The sequence below is a fragment of the Rattus norvegicus genome, chromosome 3, assembly GCF_021556685.1.
Source record: "Rattus norvegicus strain SHRSP/BbbUtx chromosome 3, alternate assembly SHRSP_T2T, whole genome shotgun sequence".
Lineage (NCBI taxonomy): Eukaryota > Metazoa > Chordata > Mammalia > Rodentia > Muridae > Rattus > Rattus norvegicus.
Window position 1 is genome coordinate 124,063,916 of NC_141536.1, and position 26,580 is coordinate 124,090,495.

The 26,580-nt window shown below is 40.3% G+C and overlaps 1 protein-coding gene across 13 annotated transcripts in view; it reads left to right on the plus strand.

Annotated features, from left to right (window-relative positions):
- The window catches only part of Slx4ip (SLX4 interacting protein), a 177,469-nt gene that overhangs the window by 138,862 nt on the left and 12,027 nt on the right, over nt 1-26,580 (plus strand). For all 13 annotated transcript variants that reach the window (XM_087653896.1, XM_087653905.1, XM_087653901.1 and 10 more), the window contains 2 exon segments: nt 14,532-14,609; nt 17,216-17,304. In XM_087653896.1, coding sequence (XP_087510022.1) covers nt 14,532-14,609; nt 17,216-17,304 — 167 coding nt within the window.

Below are 26,580 nucleotides of genomic sequence, written 5' to 3' on the forward strand. Positions count from 1 at the left end.
TGAGATTTGTGGTTTATTTTTAATCCCTGTGGTTAATATATTAAAGAACGTGCAGACTATTCCAAGTAGCTGCGCTAGTCTGTTTGTTCTGGTAGTGCATAGGATTCCATCTTCCTCTGTGTTCCCACCAGCACTTGTTACTGCCATTTTGATTGTACGCATCCTAGCACGAATGAAATGGCATCTTATGGGAGTTATTTCCATTTCCTGAGGACTAGTGATGCTTACCCTTATTTGAGTATTTATTGACCATTTGATATTTTCTTTAGGGAAAATGCCTGTTCATATCCATTTCCATTTTAGGTTGTTTTATCACATGGATGAATTGAAGCTCTTTCTCCTGTGGGTTTTTTTCTCCCTTCAAGGTTTTGAACTTTGACTATAATCACATTATCTTTTATTTATCAGGCCACGGACTTTATATTTAAGAAGCAGGGTGTTGTGTAGTCCTAGATCACAAAGTTTTGTTTTTTTTCTAGATGTTTTACACGTTTGCCTCTCATAAGTGGGTCTCTTATCTATTTAGTTAATTCTACATATGGAATGGAGTGGCAGATCTTGCATCATCCTTCTGCAGGTGGAGATGCAGTTAACTTAGTATCCCTTGTTACTAGAAGATGATTCTAATGTCATTTCATTATTAACTGCTTTACTGAAAAGCATGTGACAGTAAGTGCGAGTGCTCATTTCTGATTCTGTGTAGCTGCTCTGCCAGTGTTCCATTGATTCAGTCACTGTTGCTTTGTGGAATAACCCTGAAATCAGAAATCAGCACCCCGTCATTTAAAGAGATTAAACACACACACACACACACACACACGCACACGCACACGCACATGCACACACACACACACACACACACACACATGCTCACGCACGCGCACACATGCACACAGACACCGTGAGACAGAGAATAGAATGAACAAGTCATCTCACAGACTAGTTCCATTCTTTTAAGGCTTATTTTTGTCTTCCTTAAAGAGTTGAATTGCCATTGTTTAGCTCAAGAGTCTGTTTGGGAGTCAGGAAAGGTAACTCAGTGGGTAAGAGCTCTTGTTTGGTAAATGTGAGGTCCTGAGTTTGGATCCAGACCTCCTTTGTGACACAGACAGGAGGATCACCAGGGCTTGCCTGCTCCCAGCCTAGCTGCAGGTTCAGTGGGAGCTTTGTGTCAGAGGAATAAGATGGTGTGGTACAGTAGGGAACCTGGTACCCTCCCCTAGCCTCCACTTTCACCTGCATATACATTTGTGTTCACTACATGTGCATACTCGTGCACCAAAATAAAACATTAAAAAGAAATGAGTAACCAAGAGGTACTTAGGGGTATTAAAGATATATTTGTACATAATATGTGATTCAAAAAAGATTTGCCCTGCATGTACACACACACAGTGACAGACAGACAGACAGACAGACACACACACACACACACACACACACTGATAAATGAGATGACCTGTAAGGTAAAGGAGCTTACTGCTTAGTCTGGCAACCTGAGTTCAAGTCCTGTACCCTACACAATGGAAATAGAAAACTCACTGCCCAATGGAAGAATTAGGGGAAGGACTGTAGGAGCTGAAAGGGTTTGCAACCCCATAGGAAGAACAACAATATCAACCAGCCAGACCCCTGAAAGCTCTCAAGGTCTAAACCACCACCCAAAGAGTATATATGGAGTGACTGATGGCTCCTGCTGCATATGTAGTAGAGGATGCCCTTATCTGGCATCAAAGGAGAGGCAGCCCTTGGTCCTGCCAAGGCTTGATGCCCCAGTGTAGGGGAATGCTAGGGTACTGAGGCAGGAGTGGGTGGGTGGGTCGGGGAGCACCTTCATAGAAGCAGTGGGGAGGGGATAGTGGGTTTGTGGAGAGGAAACTGGGAAGGGGGATAACATTTGAAATGTAAATGAATAAAATAACCAATAAAAAATGTAAAGAAAAAAGAAGAAAACTGACTCCACAGAAGCTCCTGGCAGCTCTGCTTACCAATGTTATATAACACATGCACAGCACAAACACTCTGAGACAGAGGGTTGGAGGGAGGAAGAGGGAGGGGGGAGGGGAGGGGAAGAGTGGGGGAGGGAGGGAGGGAGGGAGGGAGAGAGTGTGTGTTTATCTTTTTAACTAAAAACTTTTAGTTTTTATCTAGTCATTGCAAATGTAATTTTAGTTTTTATAAGTAACTAATGTTTTAATTGTTTTTAAAGTGCTGTTGGCCTTTTGGAAGCTTTTCTATGGTTGTAGATGAAAAATTCCATAAGTTTGTTCATCCCGGTTATTCTGTTATTTTTGCCCAATCAGTTCAGAGAAAGAGATCCTTGCTACCATCAGAGTCTTCCTGTGCAGAAATGTGCATCAGTTACCCGTATGTGTCAGGTGTGACTCACAAAGTCTCCTGGGTGTCAGTGTTGACAGCTGAAGCTGAATGAGTTCAGGAAGACCAAGCCCAATGATGTCTCATTCTTATCCTTCAGTAACTTCCTCATGGAGGCTTAAGTAAGGTGGGAGCTTCCTAGTCTCCTCTCAGAGCATTTTTGTTTATGTTTCCTTTGAACCCATACTACTTAGAAAACCAATTGACAATACAGTGAAGGTTCCCTGTGCATTCCTTATTAAGTACTGTTCTCAGTCCTAGTAAATTACCAATAGAAACAGTTACCATCATGATTTATGTTCTGAGACTGGGAAGAAGCTGTATGAACAAATAATAGTCAGAAGGATGCTGCATCCTTAAAGCTCTTGAATATTTTCATCACTTGATGTTTATTTAAAACCCTCTTCAAAAAAATATTTACTTTCACTTGTTAAACTTATCAAAAATTTGTTATGAGAAAAAGTGGAATCATACAATAAACCCCATTTATTCACTGTCTACATTACTTTTTTCACATACAGCCAATGCCATTTTATAACCCCCTGTACTTTTCCCTCCCCTTATTGAGATTTTATATATATAAACGCGCGCGCGCGCGCACACACACACACACACACACACACACACACACACACACACACACACACACACACACAAAGTGGATGAGTTGGGTATGGTGCTGCATGCCTATGATCCCAGCCCTGGAAGATGGAGGCAAGAGGATTAGGAGTTCAAGGGCAACTTCAGTTGCATTGCCAACCTATGCTATGTGAAACCTGCGAATGAAACAGCCCCAGCGTTTATCATTTACAATCCCATTTACCTTCCGATTTTCTTTGTGTCTCAGTTGCTTTTGAGTTGGGTTATTCAAATCAAGGCACAAATAAGGTTGAGCCATTTATCCTTATGCCTCTTTGCTACAAAAGAACATCTCTAATACGCACTCCTCTTAGGTTTTCTTTTGATTCCTTCTGTGTTTATTGAAGAAAGCAGGTCAAGTGCCTTGGAATTTCTCAGGTTTGGGTTTGTCTGGCTGTGTCAGTGTGGCGTAGTTCCTTTACCAGTCTGACTCTGAGATCTTGTATGAATCCTAGGAAGGAGCATAAAGCATTGCGTGCCTTTAGTATTAACTTTAATGTCGCATTGTAACACATTAAGAACTTGTAAAAGATAAAACTGAAAACTAGTTGGTTTTTCTTTTTTAAGGAAGGGAAAACAGAGGAGGCATGAGATCTATTCTCAGAAATCCTCAAGAGGTGTGATGATAACTGATCTCATGTGTGTTAATGACTCCTGATTTGCCCAGGTTGTTTGGAAATTGGTGCCTAAGAACTTACCTTTCTCCTAGTGCCTCTAGAAGAGGTGATCAACTTGGGAAGTATTCAGTCCTGCCATCTTGCTTTGAACACTAAATGCATCAGGAGCAGGAAAGGACCCCATACTTCCTAAGATGGTTTTGAAAATCTAAATGATGACAGAATTAAAAGACATGTTTGTAATAGCCAAATGCTGAATAACAAATGTAGGGCAGAAGACAGACCGACTAAACATCAGGAGAAGGTCAGAGAGTTTGTGGACCAGAACCAGGAGATGGACACAGAACTATGACACGAGAGAACCACATGGTGCCCTGCCTCTGTGCAGCGAGTCCCCTGAAGCTCTGTGTCCTGTTCTGTTTCTCATCTCCACAGAATTCCTGACACAGATGTTTGCCTTTCTGGAGCCACTGTGGTATTCTCTTCTCCCCCGAAGCTGCTTCAAAAATACTACCAAATACCTCCTGATTGCCAGCTGAGCATTTTGTTTTCTTTAATCTCCTTTCCGAGACTTCTGCCCTGCTTATTCTTGTCTCACTACTACTCATAGGCTCCCCTTTGCTGCCCTTGACTGTTGTGTGTGTGTGTGTGTGTGTGTGTGTGTGTGTGTGTGTGTGTGTGTATGAGAATCCCATTGTTGTGGGTGTGTCCCATCCATTCTGTTGACAGCCCCCCTCCAGACCTCCAGAACCCTGTAAAATGCTCAGCTGTGGATCTTTCTTACCATTTAGACAGGTTGACTTTAGTATGTCCCCATATGACTTCTTCCCTGAAATCCATTGTGTTTTGCCTTCCAAATAGAGTCACTTAGAGATACTCATTGGATCTTCTCTAAAGTTTGGTTCATTGTCTTATCAGCTCTCCATAAACCCCATGTTTCTAGCAAGCTACCATCTCTCTATGATGACTTCACAGAGGTGAAACATGCTTCACCACCCATAGCTCTCCACATATTGAAGCAATCACCAGACGTCTCTGACTGCCTCTGAAGTATCCCTTGGCTATATTGCCATTTGTCGTTTTCATAGACTACCGAGGAAACTCACTTGCTCCTAATTGGCTTTGTTAAAAGCTTGAGACAATAGTCAGTTTAATGGAGTTCACTTAAGCATAGAACAGTTCCTGAATGGGACAGTATTCTAAATCACAAGTGGTTCACAGAGCCCTCCTAGCAATGGGAGTAATTGGCTTTACAGGCTGAATATGCAAACAAATTGAAGAAATTATTTGATTAGATAGGCGTTTTCTTTGAGTATAATTTAATGGAAATTCTCCAGGTATCTAACAAATTGGTTACTTGGCTTCCTGAAATTGGCCTAAAATATAACTAAAAATCAGTCGGTTACGATTAGTGCATCTGAGGTACATTTGTTGCTTGCCAGTTTGTTTGTTTGTTTGTTTGTTTACAAAAACAGCCTGTGCAAGGGGATCTGTGGTAAAACATTGAGAGTTTTTATTGGTGTGGGGAGGGGGGCCATGTATATCTGGGCACAATGACACACATGCTTATAAAACTAGTGTTTGGGATCCTGAGGCAAGGGAGTTTCAAATTCAGGGTCAGCCTGTACTATATAAAACTTGGTCTCAAGCTAACACAAAGCTAATACATTTATTTGGTAAAATTGAGAATGTCAGATACAAGACTGCCAGCAATAATATTCAGTGGTCTACAAGAATTCGCAAGCCAAAGAGAAAGATAAGGGGATGCAAAACCACAGGTGGAAACAAAAGACCCATAAAGCTTGTCAGTAAATATCAAAGAAATATAATAGCACCATAAAACTAGTTTTCAACTTGGGACTGGAGAGGTGGCTCAGCAGCTAAGAACACTGGCTGCTCTTCCGGAGAACACAGGTTTAATCCCCAGCACCCCCATGGCAGCTCACAACTGTCTATAACTCCAGTTCCACGGAACCTGATACTCAAACCAATACACATGAAAAAAATTAAAAAACAACTAATTTTCAATTTTGTTGAAGGACACTAAAGTTCTTTTTTTTAACTGCATTTTTTATTTACATTTTAAATGTTTCCCAGTTTCTCCTCCAGAACCCACTATCCCACCACCCCCATCCCCGCTTCTATGAGGGTGCTCCCTCACTCACCCACCTACTCCTTCCTACCTCCCCACCCTGACATTCCCCTACACTGGAGACACTAAAGTTCTTAACAAACAATCAGGAGTTTTAACATGTGAAATTTGTAACAGATGTTATCAGAAAAGTCTTAATTTTCTTAAAATTGATCTTTGTATGAGTCTTTTAAATCAAATGTCCAAAAGGATTTTTTCATAATTTGAGAAGCTAAATGAAAGAGCAAAAGGCCATGAATAACAAGTATTATTGATAAAGAAGATAGTAATATTGAGGACAAAGAGAAGAATTTGTTCTACCATATTAAGACTTGCTATAAATAACGTCCAGGTAATTATAAAGGAATGCAGAAAAGGGACATGTATGACAGACTGAGATTAGGGATCAGTGTAGCCTTCTGTCTGGTGTATAACTACTCATTGTGACATTGACTTTGTGTATAACATGAAGTGTATTGGAATAACACTGATTTGGGATATGTTGGCACATGCCTGTATTCTCAGCACTTAGGAGGCTGAGGCAAGATCACAGAAAGGTGAGCCAGCCTGGCCTACATAGAGAGACCTTATCTCAAAACAAATATACATTAGTCACTGCCTGTTGTCTACTATCTAAAGAATACTGTTAGGCAAGTATAGTTGTACACATCCACATTGGGAGGCGGCAGCAATTGGACTTCAATGCTGGACTGAATACTGTCTTAGGGATACCACGCTTAGGAGCTGTGGATGGCTTAGCAGATAAAGGTACTTGCAACAAAGTCTGAAAACTTGGTACCTGGTACGCACATAGTGGAAGGGAAGGAAAACGACTGCATACGTTATCTTCTGATCTCCACATACATGCCATGCATGTACCCCAACCCTTTAGTTGAATAAACAAACAAATAAAATAAACACATCACAAGCAGGAGTGTGAAGGGCGATGGGGAAATAGCATTGGGATATGTATTTACTTGTGTGTTTATTTGTTTCTCAGGCAGTGCCTTGCTCCATAGCTCAGACTGGCCTTGAATTCACTAGATGGCATTCCACATCTTCCTGTCTCTTATTCCTAAAGGCTGAGATTACAGGTGTGTGCTACCATGACCAACAACATTAAGTTTTCCTTTTAATACAGTTGAAAAAAATATTGCATGGTTCTTTCTTTAGAAGCCAAACCAAACCAAACACAAACAAAAAACCCAGGTGTCAGGATTCCTCCTGGCATTGCCCTGTGTGCTTTGTCATGGTGGATCCTCTCTCCTCTCCTCCCCTACTCTCTTCCTTGCAAGGCTGCTCTTCTACTTTACATTATCTGGTCTCATGAGTTTGTTACCCATTACATCCATCTTCCTGGAACCTTTCCCCTTCGTGGTCATACTATACTCATAGTCACCCCAACATGAATCTTTAATGTCAGCAATTTAGAAGAGATTCGAAAAGACAAATCACACATGGATATGCATGCCCTGCATCTGAATTAATTTAGGTTACAGTAAGTGACTAAATCAAAGCTGAACACTGTTTATCTGAGCATTTGGAACTGGCCAGTGCTGCCAAAGACACCAAACAATAGGTTTCCCTAGTGTGCGGAACTGAAGAGATAGCAAACACACAGCACCAGGTGATGCTGCCTATCAGAAAATTTTATTTGGACTATACACTTTAAGTTTGAATTTATTTCCTTCTTAAAATATAAGTAGTTTTTATATAAAAGCTTGGATGACTGGTATTTTTGATACTCAACTCCTAGGTTTCTAATGGCAGCTGGTGGCTGGAGTAAAGTTGGCCTGTGCCAGCTTTAAACAAGAGGGTGGTTCTCTTTGGCTTTCAACCAGTTTTCTCTTGCCTGTTTTGCCATGTAGGCACGCAGTTCATCGCCTGGATTCGGGTGATAAGGAAGGATGGCATTGCATGTAAACAGATGCAGCATCCTCTTATCTAATGGCTCAGGTCGATTTTGTTTGCTAGTTTGTTTTATGTATCCTGAGTGACAGTGGGGAATGGACAAGATGCCTGTCAGGGGTCTATACTGTACTATGATTTCATAGTCCCATTGGAATAGACCAGTGGTTGGTTAGCCTTTTTCTTTATGTGTGGTGCTACACTATCAAGAGTTAGAATAGGCTTTCTGCAAGACATGGAAGCCCAGGAGGACATACTGCCCAGCTATGGAAAATGTAAAAGCTGTTCGTGGGAGGTGTCCTCAGATAGCCAGCAGGTCAAGCAACCAGCCACATCATTCAAACAGTTTATCAAAATCTCGATTTCTTTTATAATAGAAGAAGTTTTTTTTATAGAAAGTGTAGGGTTTTGTAGAGGATATTGAGTCTGCAGTACTAAATCATTCACTTCATTGGCCATAGCCTGACAAGTAGGGCTGTGAGAACCAGAACTTTGGGTGCTATTTCAGTGGTCCTTGCGTGTTCTCTTGGCATAGTTTCATATTTTAATTTTGTTATTTTACATGTTAACATTGCATTTTTAGAAAAAATATTAGAAAATCTATCTGGAGAAAAGATCTGAAGTAATCATTTCTTAGTTCATCATATTATAATTTTGACTACCCTGAAAGGCTTTACATTCCATGTCAGTGATTGGTCAACAAGTCAGGAAGGTTACAGCTAGCAAGTCTGATTTTTAAACAGAAAGTCTGGCCTTACAAGTTTTGTTCTTTATAAGGAATTTTTTTTTTCACGAAACTAACCTGCTTGCACCATTTATTTTGGTATCAGGTAGACATAACTTTATTGTGATACAGACAGATTTAAGAGCTATTATAATTTAAAGGTATGAAATAGTATCTCAAGGGAATCTTTTCAGAGACTGTAAATGTCTTGGATAATAAGTAAATTTCCAGCCTAGAACCAAATCTTCCACTTATCAATCTAAATTGTTTCCCGGGTGCCATCTTAGGTCTAGGATCCTGTGTACGTATTCTTAAAATTAAGACAGAACTCTTGAGTCTCAATTCCCATAAACCTAGCCCTACCCACCAGCAACAGTGATGGTAACATGTAAGTCCTTGACATACTTCATAAGTCTCCATGGAGGCTCTCCCAGTGGCATTCCTGAGAGTTTCTTGCTGTGTTTTAATGGACAATGTCCGACTTATAATTTCTTTCCTTTTCTGTCTTAGCCCTTCTTATAGGGTCACATGAAACTTCCTGAATGCAGTGGCTTAGGAAGTGATGAGTTGTATACTCTCTTCTCTGAACGAAATAGCTGTAAAACAAGTTCTGTCAGCTTCTGTGTGTTTCTCATTTAGTATAGTACAGAAGATATCACCAGTGCTTGCTAGACATTAGTATTTTTTTTCTTCTTCTCTTAGTTGTAACCAAGTCTTCACATGGCATGCAGCCACTTCCTCCTGCCTTCACACTGGATTCCATTTCCTGTATGTGCTGACATACACTCAACTTCATACCAGCACATAGTAGTCTCTTCCAGTACAGATGAGACCATAGTCCCACTGCTTCAGGGAGCTTACTTTTCCCAAAATGTTAGGTATCTATAATTGTATAATGGATTTCTGTGACATCATTGGTAGAAGTAAATATTTAAGTAAGTCCACTGTTTTGTAGTCTTTGAACTGCAAGTATAAGTCTGGTTTGTACCCACAGATCCCTATGACATGTAAAGAAGTCAAAAGTTTTAAATTTCTAGCATTCTAAAAGACCATGCAAATTGGGGTGAGGGGAGGATGCAACTGAGACTTTTTTCGAAGCTCAAATCCAGAAATATTCTCTTAAGATGACTTAGAAAAGGCTGAAGTAAATAAGTAGATAAAGGCAGCTGCCACCAAGCCTGCCACCAAGTTTGATTTCCTGTAAGTCACATTGTGGAAGAGAACACTAACTCCCTCAGGTTTTCTCCTGACTCAGCATGAGCAGGCACCCACCAACACTCAAAGAGTCAGTAAGTGAATGTATGTTTTAAGATGTTCATGGTGACAGAGCAGTTTGTAACTTTGTAGTTTTAAAAGTGAGGATGTGGAGGAAAATTACTTAAGATTAAAGGAGATATCAGAAAATATAACTGTCAAAAATGAATGATCTTTGTTTGGAACCCAGTTTGGTGGAAACTCAGTGGTCTGTACTTGCGGACATTGAGGAATATTGAATTTAAGTAGCAGTCTGAGCAATAATCTCATATTCAGCTGTGGTATCGCGGGTTTGGGTTTGTTATCTGAAATGTGTCCTACTAGAGGTGTTTCAGGCTTCCAAAATTTTGTTTTTTATGTAAACATTATTTGAGTATACCTCATTTAAAAGTCAGAACTCTGTGATGGTCCAAAACATGAACTTTCTGATCATCACGACAATGGTCAAAGCTTTTCAGATTTTGAGGCAGTTTGAATTTTTGGGTTCAGGATACTCGATCCATAGTATTTGATAATGAAGCAGACTCTCTATATTGCTTGGAGCTCATAATCACATGTTAGGAAAGTAAGTCTTCATGATATCGAACTTATTTTGACATAGTTTAAAAGATACGTATATGAAATATGATAAAAGATTAGTCATTATTCATCACTGAATCTAGATGGTGAAGTTTAGGGGACGTCATAGCACTTGGTTTGCTTTTCTGGATATTTGAAGTTTTTATGGTTCACTGATCAAATGAAGGTGTCGTTCAGTGCGAGAAGTTTAAAGGATATGAGCATGAACTTGCCTTGTGCCTTGGGAAGGGGCTTTGCTGGAAGAGAGCCGTGCAGTGGGTGGGTGGAGCCCATCAGAAACCTATGAAGGAGTGTGTACTTGCCATGCAAGCCCATCCCCTCAGCAGGGCACATGGGAATATTTCTCCCATCTTCCCCCTTTCATGATCTCTGATTGAGGTGGAACTTCTGTGTTTGCACTGCACTACCAACTTCCCTTGGCAGCTGCAGGGATTCTCCAGTCGCTTTGGCTGAGAGTCCACTGGAGAACTAATGAAGCTGAGTAGTTTTATAGCAATTCAAGAAGCTATTTTCAACCAGTGACTTGGCACTATAAATTATAATAACCAATGTAAATAACCATTCCTTTAAACTGAGTGTCTTAGTCACTCTTCTGTTGCTATGAAGGCCATGCTAGGCCCAGGCTCAGGCTTGCTTACTCAGCCCCTCCCCCACCTTCTCTGCCTGCCTATCAGGATGTAGCTCTGAACCCTAGCACCATGCCTTCCTGAATGCTGACATGCTTCCCACCATGATGGTAATGACCTAAACCTGTAAGCCAGCCCCCAATTAAGTGCCTTCTCTATAAGAGTTTCCTGGACCATAATGATTCTTCACAGTCACTAAAACAGAAAGAAATTGGTACCAAGGAGGGCATATTGCTGGGACAGGTTTGACCACGATATTGGTTGGAAGAATATGGAAAGACTTTGGGACATTGAACTAGAAAATCAGACAGTGCTGAAGGTAACTTGAACTGTGGTGGCCCAGCTCAAGAAGTTCCATGGGGCCAGGATATTAGCAAGTCGCCTAGAGACCAACCATTCTTGTCAACTCTCCAGTGACAAGTCTCTGTATTTCTCTTAAAGATACAGAAGAACAGTAGAAGACAAACTACTTTTGTTGTTTCTTAAAAATCTGTATGCTTTTTGTTAGCAACTGATAGAGTCCAGTAGAAAGTTTAGAGTAACTGGTCTACATTTGAACCTTCAGTGGAGAGTTGGAGGCTATTTGTAGGTGAATAGAGAGAACATCAGAGAAGAACATTAAATAAACATCATTTAATTTAGAAGCATGGGATGTCAGAAGTGATAGAGACTGGAGTTCTTGGGGGCTGCTTAGAAGTGAGAAAAAAGATGCACTTTCTGGTATCTAGCAATTATGTGGCAGTAGTTAATTGAGAAATATAAATTATGTCTGGGAATGGATAGAGCTGGTGATTTGTGATGGAAAGAGACTTATATTACAAAGCCCCCCACACACACACACACTCCTGATTCTTCCTTGGTAAAAGGGAGTCACAATAGCTAGTGAGAAAACATTCTACTCAGTGTGATTTCCCTGTACCTAGTGATTTTAATTGCCAGATGGTTTTCAAATAAAACATGATTCCTATTTATGTATCTTGTCCTCAGTCTCCTATATTTTACTCTTTCTCAGCTTCATTCATGTTTACAGTGAATTTAAGTCATTTCAACAACACAACCCCTTTTCAAACTTCCATCTCCCCCAACTCCTTCTCCAGCTGAAACCCTTCCCAAGTCTCCCTCCTCCTTTAATGTCTCCTCTTCATCTGTTACCCGCTGAGCTTGTTAGGATCGCTGCGTGAGCATAGGTAGAAGGTTATTTACTGGGGCATGGACCACAGTAGATAGTGACTGCCGTCCCCCACCATTAATTGTTATATTTCAAGAAGGGATGGGGCCTCATGTGCCCTTTGCTTTTCATAATAAAATGTTGATGGACTCAATCTTGTACAGGTTGTCATAGCTCTAGTGAATGTTCCTGGGTATAATGTCAGGTCATGCCCTGAAGATGTCTTTTTGCAAAACATGCACCCTTCTTCCATCCCTTCCAGTCTTTTCCTTCCCTCTCCCATAATTCCCTAAACTTTGGAAGGGGTAGTATCAGTGACCTATGTAAGGCCAAACACTCTACCATACCCTATTCTTGGAAGTTCTGCTAGTTTTGACTCTCTGTATTAATCGTGGCCTGCTGCAAGGAGAAACTTCTCTGACAGAGGATGAGAACCTGACTTGGTTTTCTGCATTAGAACTTAAGTGTAGGAAGCTGGCAGATGGTACTGCATGGAGGGGAAGAAAGAGACCCCCTGGATTCTTTGTCAAATATGTTATTTACAGAGTGGTGGAGCCTTGGCTTAACCCTAAGTAAATACAAAGCCTCAGTAGCCAAGTGAACTTTGTAAACTCAGTTGCATTAAGGACAAAGCTCAGAATGAGGTCGTTATCTCTGGCTGACGTCTATGGAAAAGGAATGTATCTCCCAAAGCATTCCCCCTCAGTATGTTTCAGTTGTCAGTGATTTTCTCTGTTTGTATGTCAAGTGTAATTTGCCTCAAGAACTGACACAAGTAGCATTGTATCTAAGTTTCTCTTTAAACAGTGAAGTTTCATATAACCAATAGAACACAAATCTTTTTTTTAACATGGTAAACCTACCATTTCACCTGAAGGACTACTAGACTGCATTTACTAAAACTACTGCTACTAATATTGGCCATTTGAGGAGTGATTCTTGTACATAGTTCTGTCTCAGGGGACATAGGACCAGGTTCTGTCCTAGTGCTTTCACTAACAAGCTGCTTAGGATATACTTTTTATTTTTAAATAGGAGGAGGCATTGCATTGAATTTTTATTGCATAGGTTTGTTTACTGGCTAGGACTTTTTGGTGGAGAGTTTCTTCATTAGGTAGGTGTATCTTTCAGATCTTCCAGCTTTCCCTTTAGCTACCTCCTGATTATAACTTTCTGCTGCTGACATTTTGTCAGGAAGAATTTAAACCTACAGACCAGCAAAGACTATTGTGCATTCTCTTACTTCTTTAGTCCTTTGTAAAACTGATAAATAATTATGTGAAAATTCACTTCTGTATTTTGATGTGTTCTTGAGTTCCAAATGTCCACAAATTCCTCTTCTAGAACTGTTCCTCCCCTAACAGGGTGTCAAGTAAACAGATGCGGCGATTTCGTTTTCTCAGTGACCTGAAGAACAAAACACTTGTTTAAAGCCCTCAGAGAAATAACAACTTTGTGTGTATTTTTAAAAACTTAGCAGAAGCAAGCAATGAGACTGAAATACAATCTGGTTTTTAACTGTACTGGAAAACTGTATTTGGTTATCTAAAGGAATTGTGCTGTCAAAGCCATTGCATTGCATGTTCAGACAGTGCATCATGTCTGTGCTCTCCTATGTCCTGAGTCTGTTTGCAGGGTGGTAGCAAGGCTAGTAAATATAAAAGAGGAAATTGTCTTGGTTGTGTTTTAACTATGTACATGGTTTAGAGCAATCTTCGTCATGGAGTTAAAATAGCAAGGATTTGATTTCCCTGTGGGTGCTCTGATGGTTCTCAGTCTCTGGGTCTTGAAGACTTAGCACCTTTCTGAGTTGTCTCAGTTCTGGAAAACTGTCACCCCATCTCTCCATGGTAACTAGAAGCACAGTTACTTGACCTTCTCAGGAAAAGTCCAGCGGAAACTGGAGAGGCACAAAAGAAAGGAGGGGAAAGGCAGGTGAATGCTTTCTATGGATTGCCTAAAGTTCAGTTAGACCTGAAGAGTCAATGGCAGTGTCTCCATCTTCACAGATGGGATTCACTGTTTGGGTAGAGTTTATGCAGCAGCTATAGCCCGTGCGTTTTTCAGGGAAGCACAGTGTTTCACAATATATGATTTAAAAACATTCGACTCTTGATGGGTCTTCACTCCAGTTTGTGCCCATTGTGAAGAATGCTTGCTATTATAGAAGTACACACATGTATGTAAGTTTAGCTTTAGCATTGACTACTCTTTCAAAATAGATGTGCTTATTTGTAGTTCTATCATCAGGTCTCCGCATCAATTTTCAGAAATGTTAAACCTCCTCATTTGTCCTGTTTACAGATGAAGTGACAGGGCCACTTCACAGACTTAGGCCTCTTAGAAGAGCCAGTATGATCGCATTGTGCTCTCCACTCATATGAAGTCTCTGTTGGTTCCTTTATTCTTTTACTTGTTAATTATTGAGTACATACTGTATGGTGGGCATTGGGCAGGGGTCACTAGGCAGTCATATTTATAATCTAATGATATCACTTTCATTTTGCAGGCTATGGCTTTCAGATCACAGCTTATTTCATCAGGAGAGGGATACACCTTCGCTGTATCCAGAGCTCCCGGAATACAGGTATGAATCTGATTTTGTAGATCTGGCATTTTCACAATCAAGTTGCCCAGGAGAAAGTTGAAAATTGGAGAACAAATACTCCTATTTGCTTCTGTAACTACATCATATAGTATCTCAAAGAGCAATGATCCCTCTTGTTCCATTCATTATGCTTACTACGCATGGAGAACGGAATGCTGGACCGCAGTGCACTTTCGTTGTGAATCAGAGCATTTTCGTGACATTTCAGAGTGACTCAGTGAACAGGTGACCTGTGAGTCATTTTGTCAGGGTACCCCAGAGCCCTTGGAAAGGGGCAAATGAATTACAAGAAAGCATTTTCCTAGTCCAGCGCCAACATACTGTCCATAAGTATTTAATGAGTCTAGTTCCCAACTCTCACCTGCACTAGTCATGATACGGAAAGTGATGTCATGTCCAATCCACCACAGTGAAGTAAGGAGATAATGTCCAGTCTTTCTGAATAGACAAGAACCTTAGAAAACTGCCTTTATGGAAGTTTGTTCACAGAATATTCATGGTTATCTGTACTTTTTTGACTCTTAAGTGTTGATCAAATATATTACCATCTTTTTAAAGAAAAATAGATTATTTTTCTCTTCTGTATATGAGTTCTGCCTTCATGGATGTATGTTTGTGTGGTACATTTGTGCTTGGTGCTCTTGGAGACTAGAAGATGGTGATGGATCTCCTGGAAGTGGAGTTAAAGGTGGTCTTGAGTCACCATGCTGGGTGCTAGGAATCAAACCTAGGTCCTCTGGAAGAACAGCCAGTACTCTTAACCACACAGCCATCTCTCCAGCTCCCATGTTAGCCACTTAATGGGGTCTTCCATTTGTTTACCTCACTTACTCAAGAAGCTAACCTTTTATCTGTTATAATGCAATCTAGTTTTACATTCTGGTGGGGACTAGTGGTATTTAAATCTTTATTTAAATATTAAAGTAACATAAATCAATTATTACATAATCAAGTAAAGTGATAAAAAACAAACTTTTAAATCGATTTGACTATCAAAGTATTCATAATCTATCACTCTTATTTTTGAGAAGAAAATAGAAACATAAAATATATGGAGTAATAATTGAGTTCTACGGCTTTTTTTTTTCTCCAAAAAGTAGGACAGGGGATGCTTACCACTTAATCCCAATCATTTATTTCAAAAACTAATACATAAATATTAACTGTTTTTATAATTTTGTTCTTAGAGCTTCAAAAGCCATCAGAGGCCCCATCCAGATGGAATAACTGTGTAGGGTCACACTTTAGATACACCCACGACTTCACCTGCAAGGAAACCTTTATGGGAGGTTCCGGTGGACTTGTAACCAAAGCAACAAGTTGGCTGAAGTCATGAAGGGCATCCATGTTAGGTAGTGGGGGCCAAGTGAGACAGATGAGTGGAGCTTTTCCTTAGTACATCTGGCCTGTTGTTATGAGGTGCATGCTTTAGAACAGCAGTGAGCCACTCCAGGAACATCAGCTCCTTTATGTCTTTTGGTACACTCTGAACTAGCCAGGTGGTAAGAAGGTGTTACCTGTGTTCATATTGTGTGTTTGTGTAATTAACACTCTTGTGTTTAACTAACAGTTGAACCAAATGGAGCTGTGTTACTGTCTCACTCCGTCTCCCATGTGCCGTATATTGAAACGGTTCACTTACCTGATTTATACCTCTGTCTAAAAAACATGCTCACATCTGAGAGGGAATCTTTCTATTTTAGAACCATGATCCATTTTGTAGCAATATATGTTTATGATATAAAAAAGATTCAGGCAATGCAGCAAGTACCAAGAGATGAAGAATCCTACCCATTCAGTGGAGATTGGTACTGTTTATCTGTTACACATCACTCTAGCCATGGTCCCACAGTTGGATGGTGTTTGGTAAGTGGACAGAGAAGGCAGATGAAAGGAGAGATGTTGTACTGCCAATGTTGTATTCCCATCAGTGACTAAAGGGTCCTTTTTCTGTATTCCATTCTGTGTTCCTACATGGAAGTCAGTGGCTTTGCTGTCAGACTCTGCAGAGGTGGGTTGCAGTGGCTAAGGTCTAATGCCATGTCTACTGTTCCAAACTTAACTTTGTCTTAATTGACTGCCCAGTTCCTAAGAGAAACAATTGCTTTTGAATCCCACTTCAGCTTAGAAGCTTGCTCTCTGGTGCAAAATTGGCCCTTTAGCTCTTTCTAAGAGCTAGGAAGACAATGAATACATGAATGGGTCACATTTTTAGATTTATATCTCACATTCTTCCTCTTTTTTCTTTAAGTCTATGTGCTAGTTAGAATACATTGATATTTCTCCCCAAATGGGAACTCTAAACAGAAAAGGGCATGCTAGCACAGAGAACAATTAAAATAGCCTACCTGGATGTTCCGTGTGCTAAAATAATTCAGAACCTGGGGTAGACCAGTTTGCAACCTCTTGGCTATTCCTAGAACTCACTCTGCCTAAGTGGTCGAATTCTTATAGAGAGAAGAAAGGAAAGCAGTCCCCAGTCACATGCATGTGCTATATATATTGCCATAACAAAAAGTCAACAATAATTTCTTTTTTGATGGTGTTGATGCTTTTAGTAATTTGGTCTTCTTTGTTTTGTACAGAACTTCGTATATTTCCTGAGAGCTTTGTGGTGTGTGTTAGTCAGCTTGCATTTGGTCATGATACTTGGGCAAACCAGAATGAAAAGTCGGTACGTATAAAAAAAATTTTTTTTAAGTTAGAGAATCTGCTTAGTGCTGAGTGACCATGGTGGTGGTAGTGATGATAGTGGTAGTAGTTGTAGAGTGTGGGGTGTGTGTGTGTGTGTGTGTGTGTGTGTGTGTGTGTGTGTGTGTGTGTGTGTGTGTTTATGAATGTGTGGGGGGGTGTCTTTTATTATCAGCAGTTCAGCATGTTTTAAGAGACAAGAGATGCTTTGCCTCCCATTTTGCATGCTAACATTGATCAGTTAATGAGTTGATTAATTAATGTGTTAGGTTTTTGTTTCTTTCCATTCCAAAACCTTCAATATTTAGTTTGATAAGAAGTAGCTTATCACTTTCAACTTTAAATGACACATCAACACTTCAGGGAAACCTTGATGGTGTTTGTGATTGTAAATGAAGAGAAGTGAAAATCTGTGCTTCCACTAGAAGTTTCCGCTGGGGTCAGTGGCTTCTGGGTTGTATTCCATGGTGAATCTGTGATGTTTTTCCTGAGAACTAGTGTTTCTCCCCAGTGTATTATTTCCTAGCTAGTAGAGTTCATTTTCTCTTGCTCTCTTTTCTCATGCGAGGCTTGAGTTCTATCAGGGCCTTGTTCTGTTTTACTGGAATTCTCTATTCAGACAAATAACTGTAGAAAACCTACTCAAAATGTAGCTTACAAATCTGTGTCTTTTAAGCTTAACATGTACTCTTAACAGTGTCCTTATTATTTGTATATGTGTCTTGCTTCAATCACACTTCAGTCTATTTAACTTACCCTTAAAAAAATGTTAGGTCTGCAGCTTGAACCTTCAACGAACAGGAAAAAAAAATATGTAGACGACATTAACCCAGCCATAAAGTATGACATGATTATTATGCTTCTAAAATAATTTATGGGGATATTAGATTATCTCTGTTGTTTATTATTTTTTAACCCATATGAAATTTGAAATTTGGCTCACATAATAGAAAATCAGTTTCTTATCTCATCTTAAGTAAATACATAGGAAAAGTGTTTTGGAGCCTCTGAGACAGTGGAGACCAGAAGAAGTAAAGAGCCGAAAACTCATAGTTGTGTTTAGTTCCTTTGTTTTTAGCAGAGAATCCTTTCAAAAAGACAGTATAAGCCTTTTATTTCCTTTTCACCCATTAAACCACTCTGCATGTGTACATAAAATAAGATCAGTGAAGCAAATTTGGCTAAAAGCATTAAAAATTTATTCTTTGAGATATTTCCAGGCCATTGCATTATCTTAGCTGATTAATAAATACTAAGTTAATTTTATTGGCATATATTTTAATAAATATTTCTTAACTGACTTTTCAGAGCAAGAAAGAATTGATCTGTGGTTTAAAAAAAAAAAAACACTTATTAACTTTACCAGAATGTTATTGCTTGCAGATGGGAGACAGGAGAAATCAGATCTTATATCTGATGTGTAATGTTAATACTCAATATCTTAAATTGTAAAGGAGGAATTAAAGCATCTGAATACAAAGGAAACATTATCCCCTTAGGGGCTCTGGTATTTGTACAGATGTAAGTTTTCTGTAGCTGCTGTTATATAAATCCTGTAATCCGGAGAACTTCCTGATTATTGAGAACTTAACCAACCCAAGCATTTTACATGGGGAGTTCGGTTTCCTTATCTTTAACATGTTCTGATCTTTAGTAGGTACACAATCAAAGTTGACCGTGTTAGCTCATAATAAAATTGCCATTTTTATCACATGGTTCTTTTGTTGGTTTTGGTGGCTCTTTTTGGTGATGTCTCCCTTTCGAGTCACATACACACTTTCTCAGCAACAAAATCAAGAGTCAGTGCTACCACACAGCTCCATTGCCATATGTGTGCCAGCCTCAGCCGAGCACCTCCCACCTGTCCCAGCTGTTTAGAGATCAGTGAACAACCTCACCCTCCCTGATGCCTCCTGGCAGAGAAAGAAGACCTTAATTCTCATGATGCACTTCAAACACCCAAAGCTAATGGTCAGTCTCTTCCCCAAGCGTTTGAGTTTCTTTCCATTTTACATTGATGTTTACAGAAATGTAGGGTCCATCTCGTTCTCTCCTGCTTATCATTCTAAGAAATTTCTGACTAGGCAAGACTTGGGAACTTGGCTTCCCATGTAGCTATATTGGTAATAAACTGAGTTATTTTCTTATAATTGTTTATATAATCTACTGTTTTGCCATTCACACAAGTGATGGGGAGGGAGAGGTTGATCTTGTACCCGAGAGCAGCGTTAACCTCTCAATGGCACTGTAGCCATGAGGGAGTTCTCCTTAAGTTCCCCATGCTCTCTGGTTCACTTTTGTCTTCAGTGAGAATTTGTTAGGAAATCTGAAGGCATCTATTGAAAACTACTTTGCCAGGGGACTCTTTCAGCCTTCAGACTAGGAAGGCAGCAGTATTTAGCACCCCAGTTCTTCAAGATATTGAAGAATATATACCAGATCACACAGCAAAAAAGAGGCAGAAAAATCCCTTTCCTCTGCAGAGCAGTGAGAGTAGTTCTTGCTGTCCCTCTACCACCATGCCAGAGAAGTCTGTTCCCACTTTGTCAACTCTGTCTGGCTATGTGGTAGACAGTAGAGGAAGGCCCTCCTGTTGCAATAGCCCTGCTCTGTGTCCATGTGCTTGGGATGTGGGAACTGAGCTGTGTACTTTGGGAAGCCAGGGCATTATTATGAAATGAGTCACTGTATTTTTCTTACTAGAGTTTCTCATAAGAAATCTCAAAACTCTTGTAGCCTCAGACTTGACCTACTGCTGGCTATGGAGCCAGAGTCTTCCTGACAGTTTTTACCTTTGTTTGTTCTCTTCACTTTTCCCTTAGCAGCATAAAGAACATCAAGTCAGATTTTACTGTACTTGGAGATAGTCCACAAAACTGCTCGCTCTCTCTCTGTGTCTCTCTCTCTGTCTCTCTCTCTGTGTCTCTCTCTCTGTGTCTCTCTCTCTGTGTCTCTCTCTCTCTGTGTCTCTCTCTCTGTCTCTGTCTCTCTCTCTCTCTCTCTCTCTCTCTCTCTCTCTCTCTCTCTCTCTCTCTCTCTCTCTCTCTCCCCTCTCTATCCCAAACTTAAGTCTCCTGTGTAGAGACTGTCCTTTTTCAGTTGTAAAGCCCTGGAGGTTTGGAGAACGCTGAAGTTACTTACTAGTTTCTGTGATTTCTTTATTGAAGTTATGTAAATAACCGTGGACCTCTGTATATATATCTGGGACATTTCAGGGTCATTGCAAAGCTACTGTTTGATTGTGTGTTGGTTACCAGCCACTCCTAGTCTCTGGAGACCATGGTTCCCATTCGATCTGACCATTACATTGAACAGAATGTTCTGGGTGCTGGCTCTATACCAGGGCCTCTGCTGAGTTTCAGTGACACAAAAATAAGAAAATACTGCTGCCCCTCTAGCTGCTTATAGTCTGGGAGATTGACACTACTTTTGACTGTCATGTTCACTTAAAATCAGCCACAAACTAAAAGTTGTGAATTTAGAGAAAAAAGCCCAGAATTAAGACCTCCACTCTTTGTTTTAAAGCTTTAATGTATCAAAGTCTGAGATCCAATTGCAAATTAGAAAATGACACATTGTGTTAGTGCTGCCTAAAAACAGATCCATGCACTAAGATTTTTGAATGTTTCCATCTTGCTCTTCGTCTGAGTTGTGGCTAGCTATGAAAATAGTGTCGAGCATGACAGTGGACATGTGCGCGCGCACACACACACACACACACACACACACACACATACATGCACATGCAAGCACGCACTCATGCATGCATGCACGTATGCACCAGGGTAGGGTCTGCTCTGTAAACAGACTATGTGGAAGGATTACTAAGAGGCCCTAGAAATCAACATTTAAACACTAAGTTCAATACATTTCCTAAGGTAGGCTATTGTTTACAATGAACAAACAAACCGATCTTCTCATTTGTGAACATAATATTGACATAAAAATTAGTATCAAGTAATAAACTACTGTATGTTGAGTTATATTTAGCATAGGTCCTATAGTCCTCAGCTGTGCACAGTCCTACTTCTGCTGGCCATTTGAAAGAGAAGGTATCACATTATCCCATGAATGTTAGTTACATGGAGCAGTAAGACATTTCTGCAACACTCGGGAAAGGCCCTTGAGTTTGGAAGAAAGAGTCTTTACTAGTTCCTATTTCCTAATATTCTAAACTTCGTTATTCCTTAGCAGGTAGTGATCAAAATCCTGGATGTTTATTGCATCTAAAGATTAAACACAAATATACCCAAGGAAAGTGAAAATTACCTATGACTCCCAGCCCAAAATAATCTACTAACCTAATCTTTATTATTACTTCAGCCTTAATAACTAACTAAGGTCAGTGGAAATGTAGCTAGGACCCTGTTTATTCATTTCTGCTTTCCTAGTGATATTCTATTGATGATATATTTCTACTTACTATTAAAATACTCTTATCAAGTAACAAAGGACTGCCTGGTCTGGCCTCAGCGGGAGAAGATGCACCGAACACGCCTTGAGAGACTTGAAGCCCCAGGCAGTGGGGAGGCCTGATGTTGAGGGAGCATCCTGTCTGGGGACAGTGGGAAGGGGGAATAGGATGAGGAACTGTGGGAGGGGGGACACGGAGGGGGCAGTGGCTGGATAAAAGAAAAACAAACAATAAAGAATAATTTTTAGTGAGCTTATCACTTGTCTCTCTATTATATGTCATTGGTATGTGGGAGGAGTCTGTCTTTTCCATAATGGCTTCTACCATGGAAAATCTTGAGATGATTTTATATTATGTGGATTGCTGTCTATATGCAGGTGAGGGCAGGCACAAGTTCAGGCGAGAGTCCATGATTGGGCAGTGGAAAAGGAAGGTAGACTGAGAATTTTAGAGACCAGTACAGAGAATACAGAGAGAGAGAAGAAGGGAAAGAGGAAGAGGCAAGATGGAACCAATAGGAGAGGAAGAGGAACTGAAACCACACAGTCCTGGGAGCCATAAGTATTGGGGATCTCTTAGATATATGATTAAATAATGAGTAGGGTGCATCAGTCCCATCAGGTGTGTAGTTTGTGTTTATATCAATTGAGTTTTGAATTCATTGTGCAGGAGTTTTGTGGGTTGAGAATTTACTAATATAAATCTAATGGATAAATTACATGCCTCTAGAGTTTGATATTACAGGTTATGGGAATGTGACCAGAATTTGTAGCAGGAGAACTGTGAGTTGGGCAGTCACTGCATGGGGCTATCCATGAAGGTGGCAAGACCATTGGGGCCAGAGAATAGCTAGCATTAGGGTGGGATGGCGCTTTTATTTTTTATTTCATGCAACAATAAAAGTATTTTTCTATAATTTATTAGTTTGAGGTGTAGGGTCTTTATTCTGTATGTTGACCAGAATCATGCTAATCGTGCTCGTTAGGTTTAAGGGAGAGCTACAATCTCTTGCTTCACCATCTAGATCTCATAAACAGTCCCCTCTAGGGACCAGTTTCTCCTTTTGCCTCCTAGAATGAAATATTCACTGATGTCACTAAGACATTGGTGTTTTCATATAAAAATAGCTGTGATCCACACAGGATAGATCCATACTACAGCATTGTCTCAACAGAAGGAACACTGGAACATCCTGACAAAAGACAAGATTTAAGCACTAAGTTGAATAAACCTCTTAAGCCAGGCTATTGTTTAATGCTAAAGCATTCTCACAGTACTAGCCATCTGAAAGCCAGACTTTTCTCCAGTTAGGACTTTTCTCCAGTGTCAGGATCAGCACATGGTCGACAGATAGTCAGGAACAGACTGGTGTAGTGCGGGCTGTAGGCAGTTTCCCTTAATGGCACCCCTCCCCACAGCACCCTCTTTTCTGCCCTTAAAAGGCTCTTGATGAAAACTCTGGTGATAGTGATGAACATGATGTTTTTGTTGACTCATTTTTCTAGACACAGAAAGTTAGGAAAAGTATTTTTCAGCTTAGATAATTTTTAAAGATTCATTATAGTAATCTGAGGTCTTACTCTTCTTTCTTAATAATAAATAAAATTCTCCCAAATGTTAAGCAGTCATGTTGCAAACGAGATACGCTGTATTTCGTCACCTGGAGGGAACCTACTCGCTCCTGAATTAAAAGACTTTAAGACTGGTGACTAGCTAGGGTAATAGAAAATACTATATCTGGCCATTCAGTCTTTGTTTTGAATAATGTTGCTTCTATATTCAGAGGCATGAAATTTCTCCTCAGTGACTAATTATGCTACAGATTAATTAGGAAAAGCATAGTGCAGAATAGAACAGGAATAGAACAGAAGAAAAGTATTGGAGTTCAAATGTAAAGACCTGGCCTTGATGGCTACATCCCCCATCATTTGCTGGAGAACCTCAGGCACAGCATTTATCCTTTGAAAATCAACCTCAGACTTGGTCCACAGAAGTAAATGTGACATGTGCAATACAAGCCCCGTTAAGGTTTCCTATCAGTCAAATGAAAGAATAAATATTAAAGTGACTTATAAATGCTAAGGCACTTGTGTGTGCTCATTATTATCACCATCATTTCCTTTTTCCCCCAGAGAAGAGTTCATATACATGCCACACTGCTAGATTAGTGAATAATCATATGCCTTCTTCATGGTCTAGAAATGAGAGGTATACTTGGTAATTCCCATCTGCACATAATATTCTCCCAAAAAGCTAGGTCCTTGTTTTTGTGTGCTTCTACTTATCTCAGCTGTATTTTGCAACCACAGAAACTACAGAAGACTAAGTGATAAGCCCCATGTACTCAGCTTGTCCTGTGGCACTCTATTGACCAATTGCAGAGACTACCCAGCTAAGCACCTAGGAATTACAGCAGATGTCATTTGTCTCCTGCTGGGATGACACTCTGGAGGGTAAAGCTAGTCAGGCCTAAACTTCTAGGAACCTATGCTCCACAGAACACCCTCAATGACAGCATAGATAGAGTCTAATATGTGGATGTAGTTATGTTTGGAAAATAGATTAATTAATAGATTATTTAGAATACACATTCATTTTCCCAAGAAAACGATGTCATGACAGGGATGAGGTTCCCAAACAAGTCCAAAAAAGCTGTCCCTGTCAGGAGATATGAGTCTTGGAAACAAGGGCCCTGATCGTGCTCAAGGAAAATAGCAAGAGCTATTTCTTCCATAACCCTAGGCGGAGAGCCAGCTCTAGAAAGAAATTTGAAATGAGATAGATGACTGTGATGTCTTTTTCTGGCCTTTGCTGCTTTCCCACTCTCCAGGCTGTCTTGTAGCTATATGGAACACATCATACCTACCGCTCTCCTCTCCCTTTCTGTCCAAGGTCTGGCGCTCAGCCAAATGAGAAGTCACAGCCGTCTGCACCCTGAATGAAGGCTTGTAGAGAGGTACTTTTTAACAAGGGGACCATGGAGATAGGCCAAGTTTCCCCAAGATAACTCGCAGTGTATTTTAGTATTATTTGATCAAAGTTAAGTGAATTTTATACAACTCTAGTAGGGGTCAGTAGGTCCCTGTGTCAGCTGCAGACCCAGATCTATGTATTCTTTAAAATACCATGATTTTTCATACTTCACTGCACCAGAGACTCAACAGAAGCCTTGGGTTTGTCAAGGTTTATTTTTAGGTTCACAAGGGAAGGTGAATGTAAACTGGAAAATCCCTGTGAAGTGTATACTTCCTACGTGAGAACTTCCTTGATTTTTCAGATGCAATCTTTAGGGCTACATTCTTTGCAGCAGCTTACAGGTATTTCCCTAGATTTGTATACAACAGCTTCTTGGTCACACTTCAAAAGAGAAGAATTTTTTCCTTTCTTGAGGCAGGATTTTATGTACCTTAGGCTGACCTCAACCACACGGTGCAGCGGATGATGGTCTTGATCTTCCAGCCCTGCTGCTTCCTTCTCCTCAGTGCTGGGTTCCCGTGTCTACCCCCGTGCCCTGATTGTGCACAAACCTAGGTTTTCATGAGTGCTTGGCAAGATCTTACCTAAAGTGAGTGACATACTCAACTACAGAAAGAAAATGTTAAATTAGTTTAAAGGAAAAATCCGTAGTATTTGGGTCTAGCACAGTCCACAAGCCTGGTTTTCTCTCCCCTTGAGATCCAGCCTGTCACTGAAGAGGAAGAGGGAAAGGCCTGGAGGAGGGACATCACAGAACCTTTGAAATGCAGGCCATGTCTTCTCCAACTGCCCTACTTCACAGTTGCTAATCCCTGTCCCTCCTGCTTTGTCTAAAGTAACACAACACACAGATTCTTACATCAACCTGAGAAAGATGATGCCAGTCCTGTGGTGATCATCAGATGTTACATCCTTTTTTGTTTTATTCCCTTTGGCTTCCACTCCTTTGAGTTTATATTGATACTGAGTTTACACTATGTCTTTCCTTTTGTTATGATCCTGTTTCATCCATGTTTCTTCCTTTCATTTTTTAACTTACTACTAGATAAAAACATGTTAGAAATGAACTTTGAATGCTGGGGTGCTTCCTCCTCATGATAAGACACATGTGTGGCGTGACCACATCATACTGTGGTCCGAGATGGTGTGTTTTCCCGAGGAAGCCTCCTTTCAGCTGCTTCTCTCTAACCACTTCAGCCTTGCACACTGTGCCACACTTCAGAACACCATTGTACCTGAAAACCAGTAGGCACTGCACTAAGTCACAGATGCTTTAATGCTCTTAGCTTTGTACTTTAATACTGTTCCCTAAGTGAACAGATATAATATAGTAAACTTTTACTCAGCGCTTATTGTTTATAGAAGTTGTTGCTGACAGAGTGCAGGGGCCTGGCACCTACAATAACTTATCCAGTACAACCAACTTGAGAAGCGATTCTGTGAGCCTTGAACCTTTTCATTTTCAACAGGCAGACAATTCAACTGCAAATAGCATGGGGGGACGGGAGGATGAACTTTTTACTGATGTCCCTGACAACTCCAAACTTTAGGTACAGCTTGATCAGAGACAGAGTATTCTGAAAACGTGGTTCCTCACCACTGTTAGTTCCATCAGCCTCCATGCTGGCTCTGTTCTCTGCCTGTATATGGTGGTTGATCCTGGCATCTCTAGGTCTTTTCTTCCCCGGGGGACAATGAACAGACCTCTACCCAAGACAGCTGTGCTGGCTAGTTTTATATCAACTTGACACAAACTGGAGTCATTTTGGAAGAGGAAACCTCAATGAGAAAATGGTACCACCCATCTGGCCTTTCAGAAGCCTGTGGTACATTTTCTTAATTGATGATCAGTGTGGTACAGCCCACCTT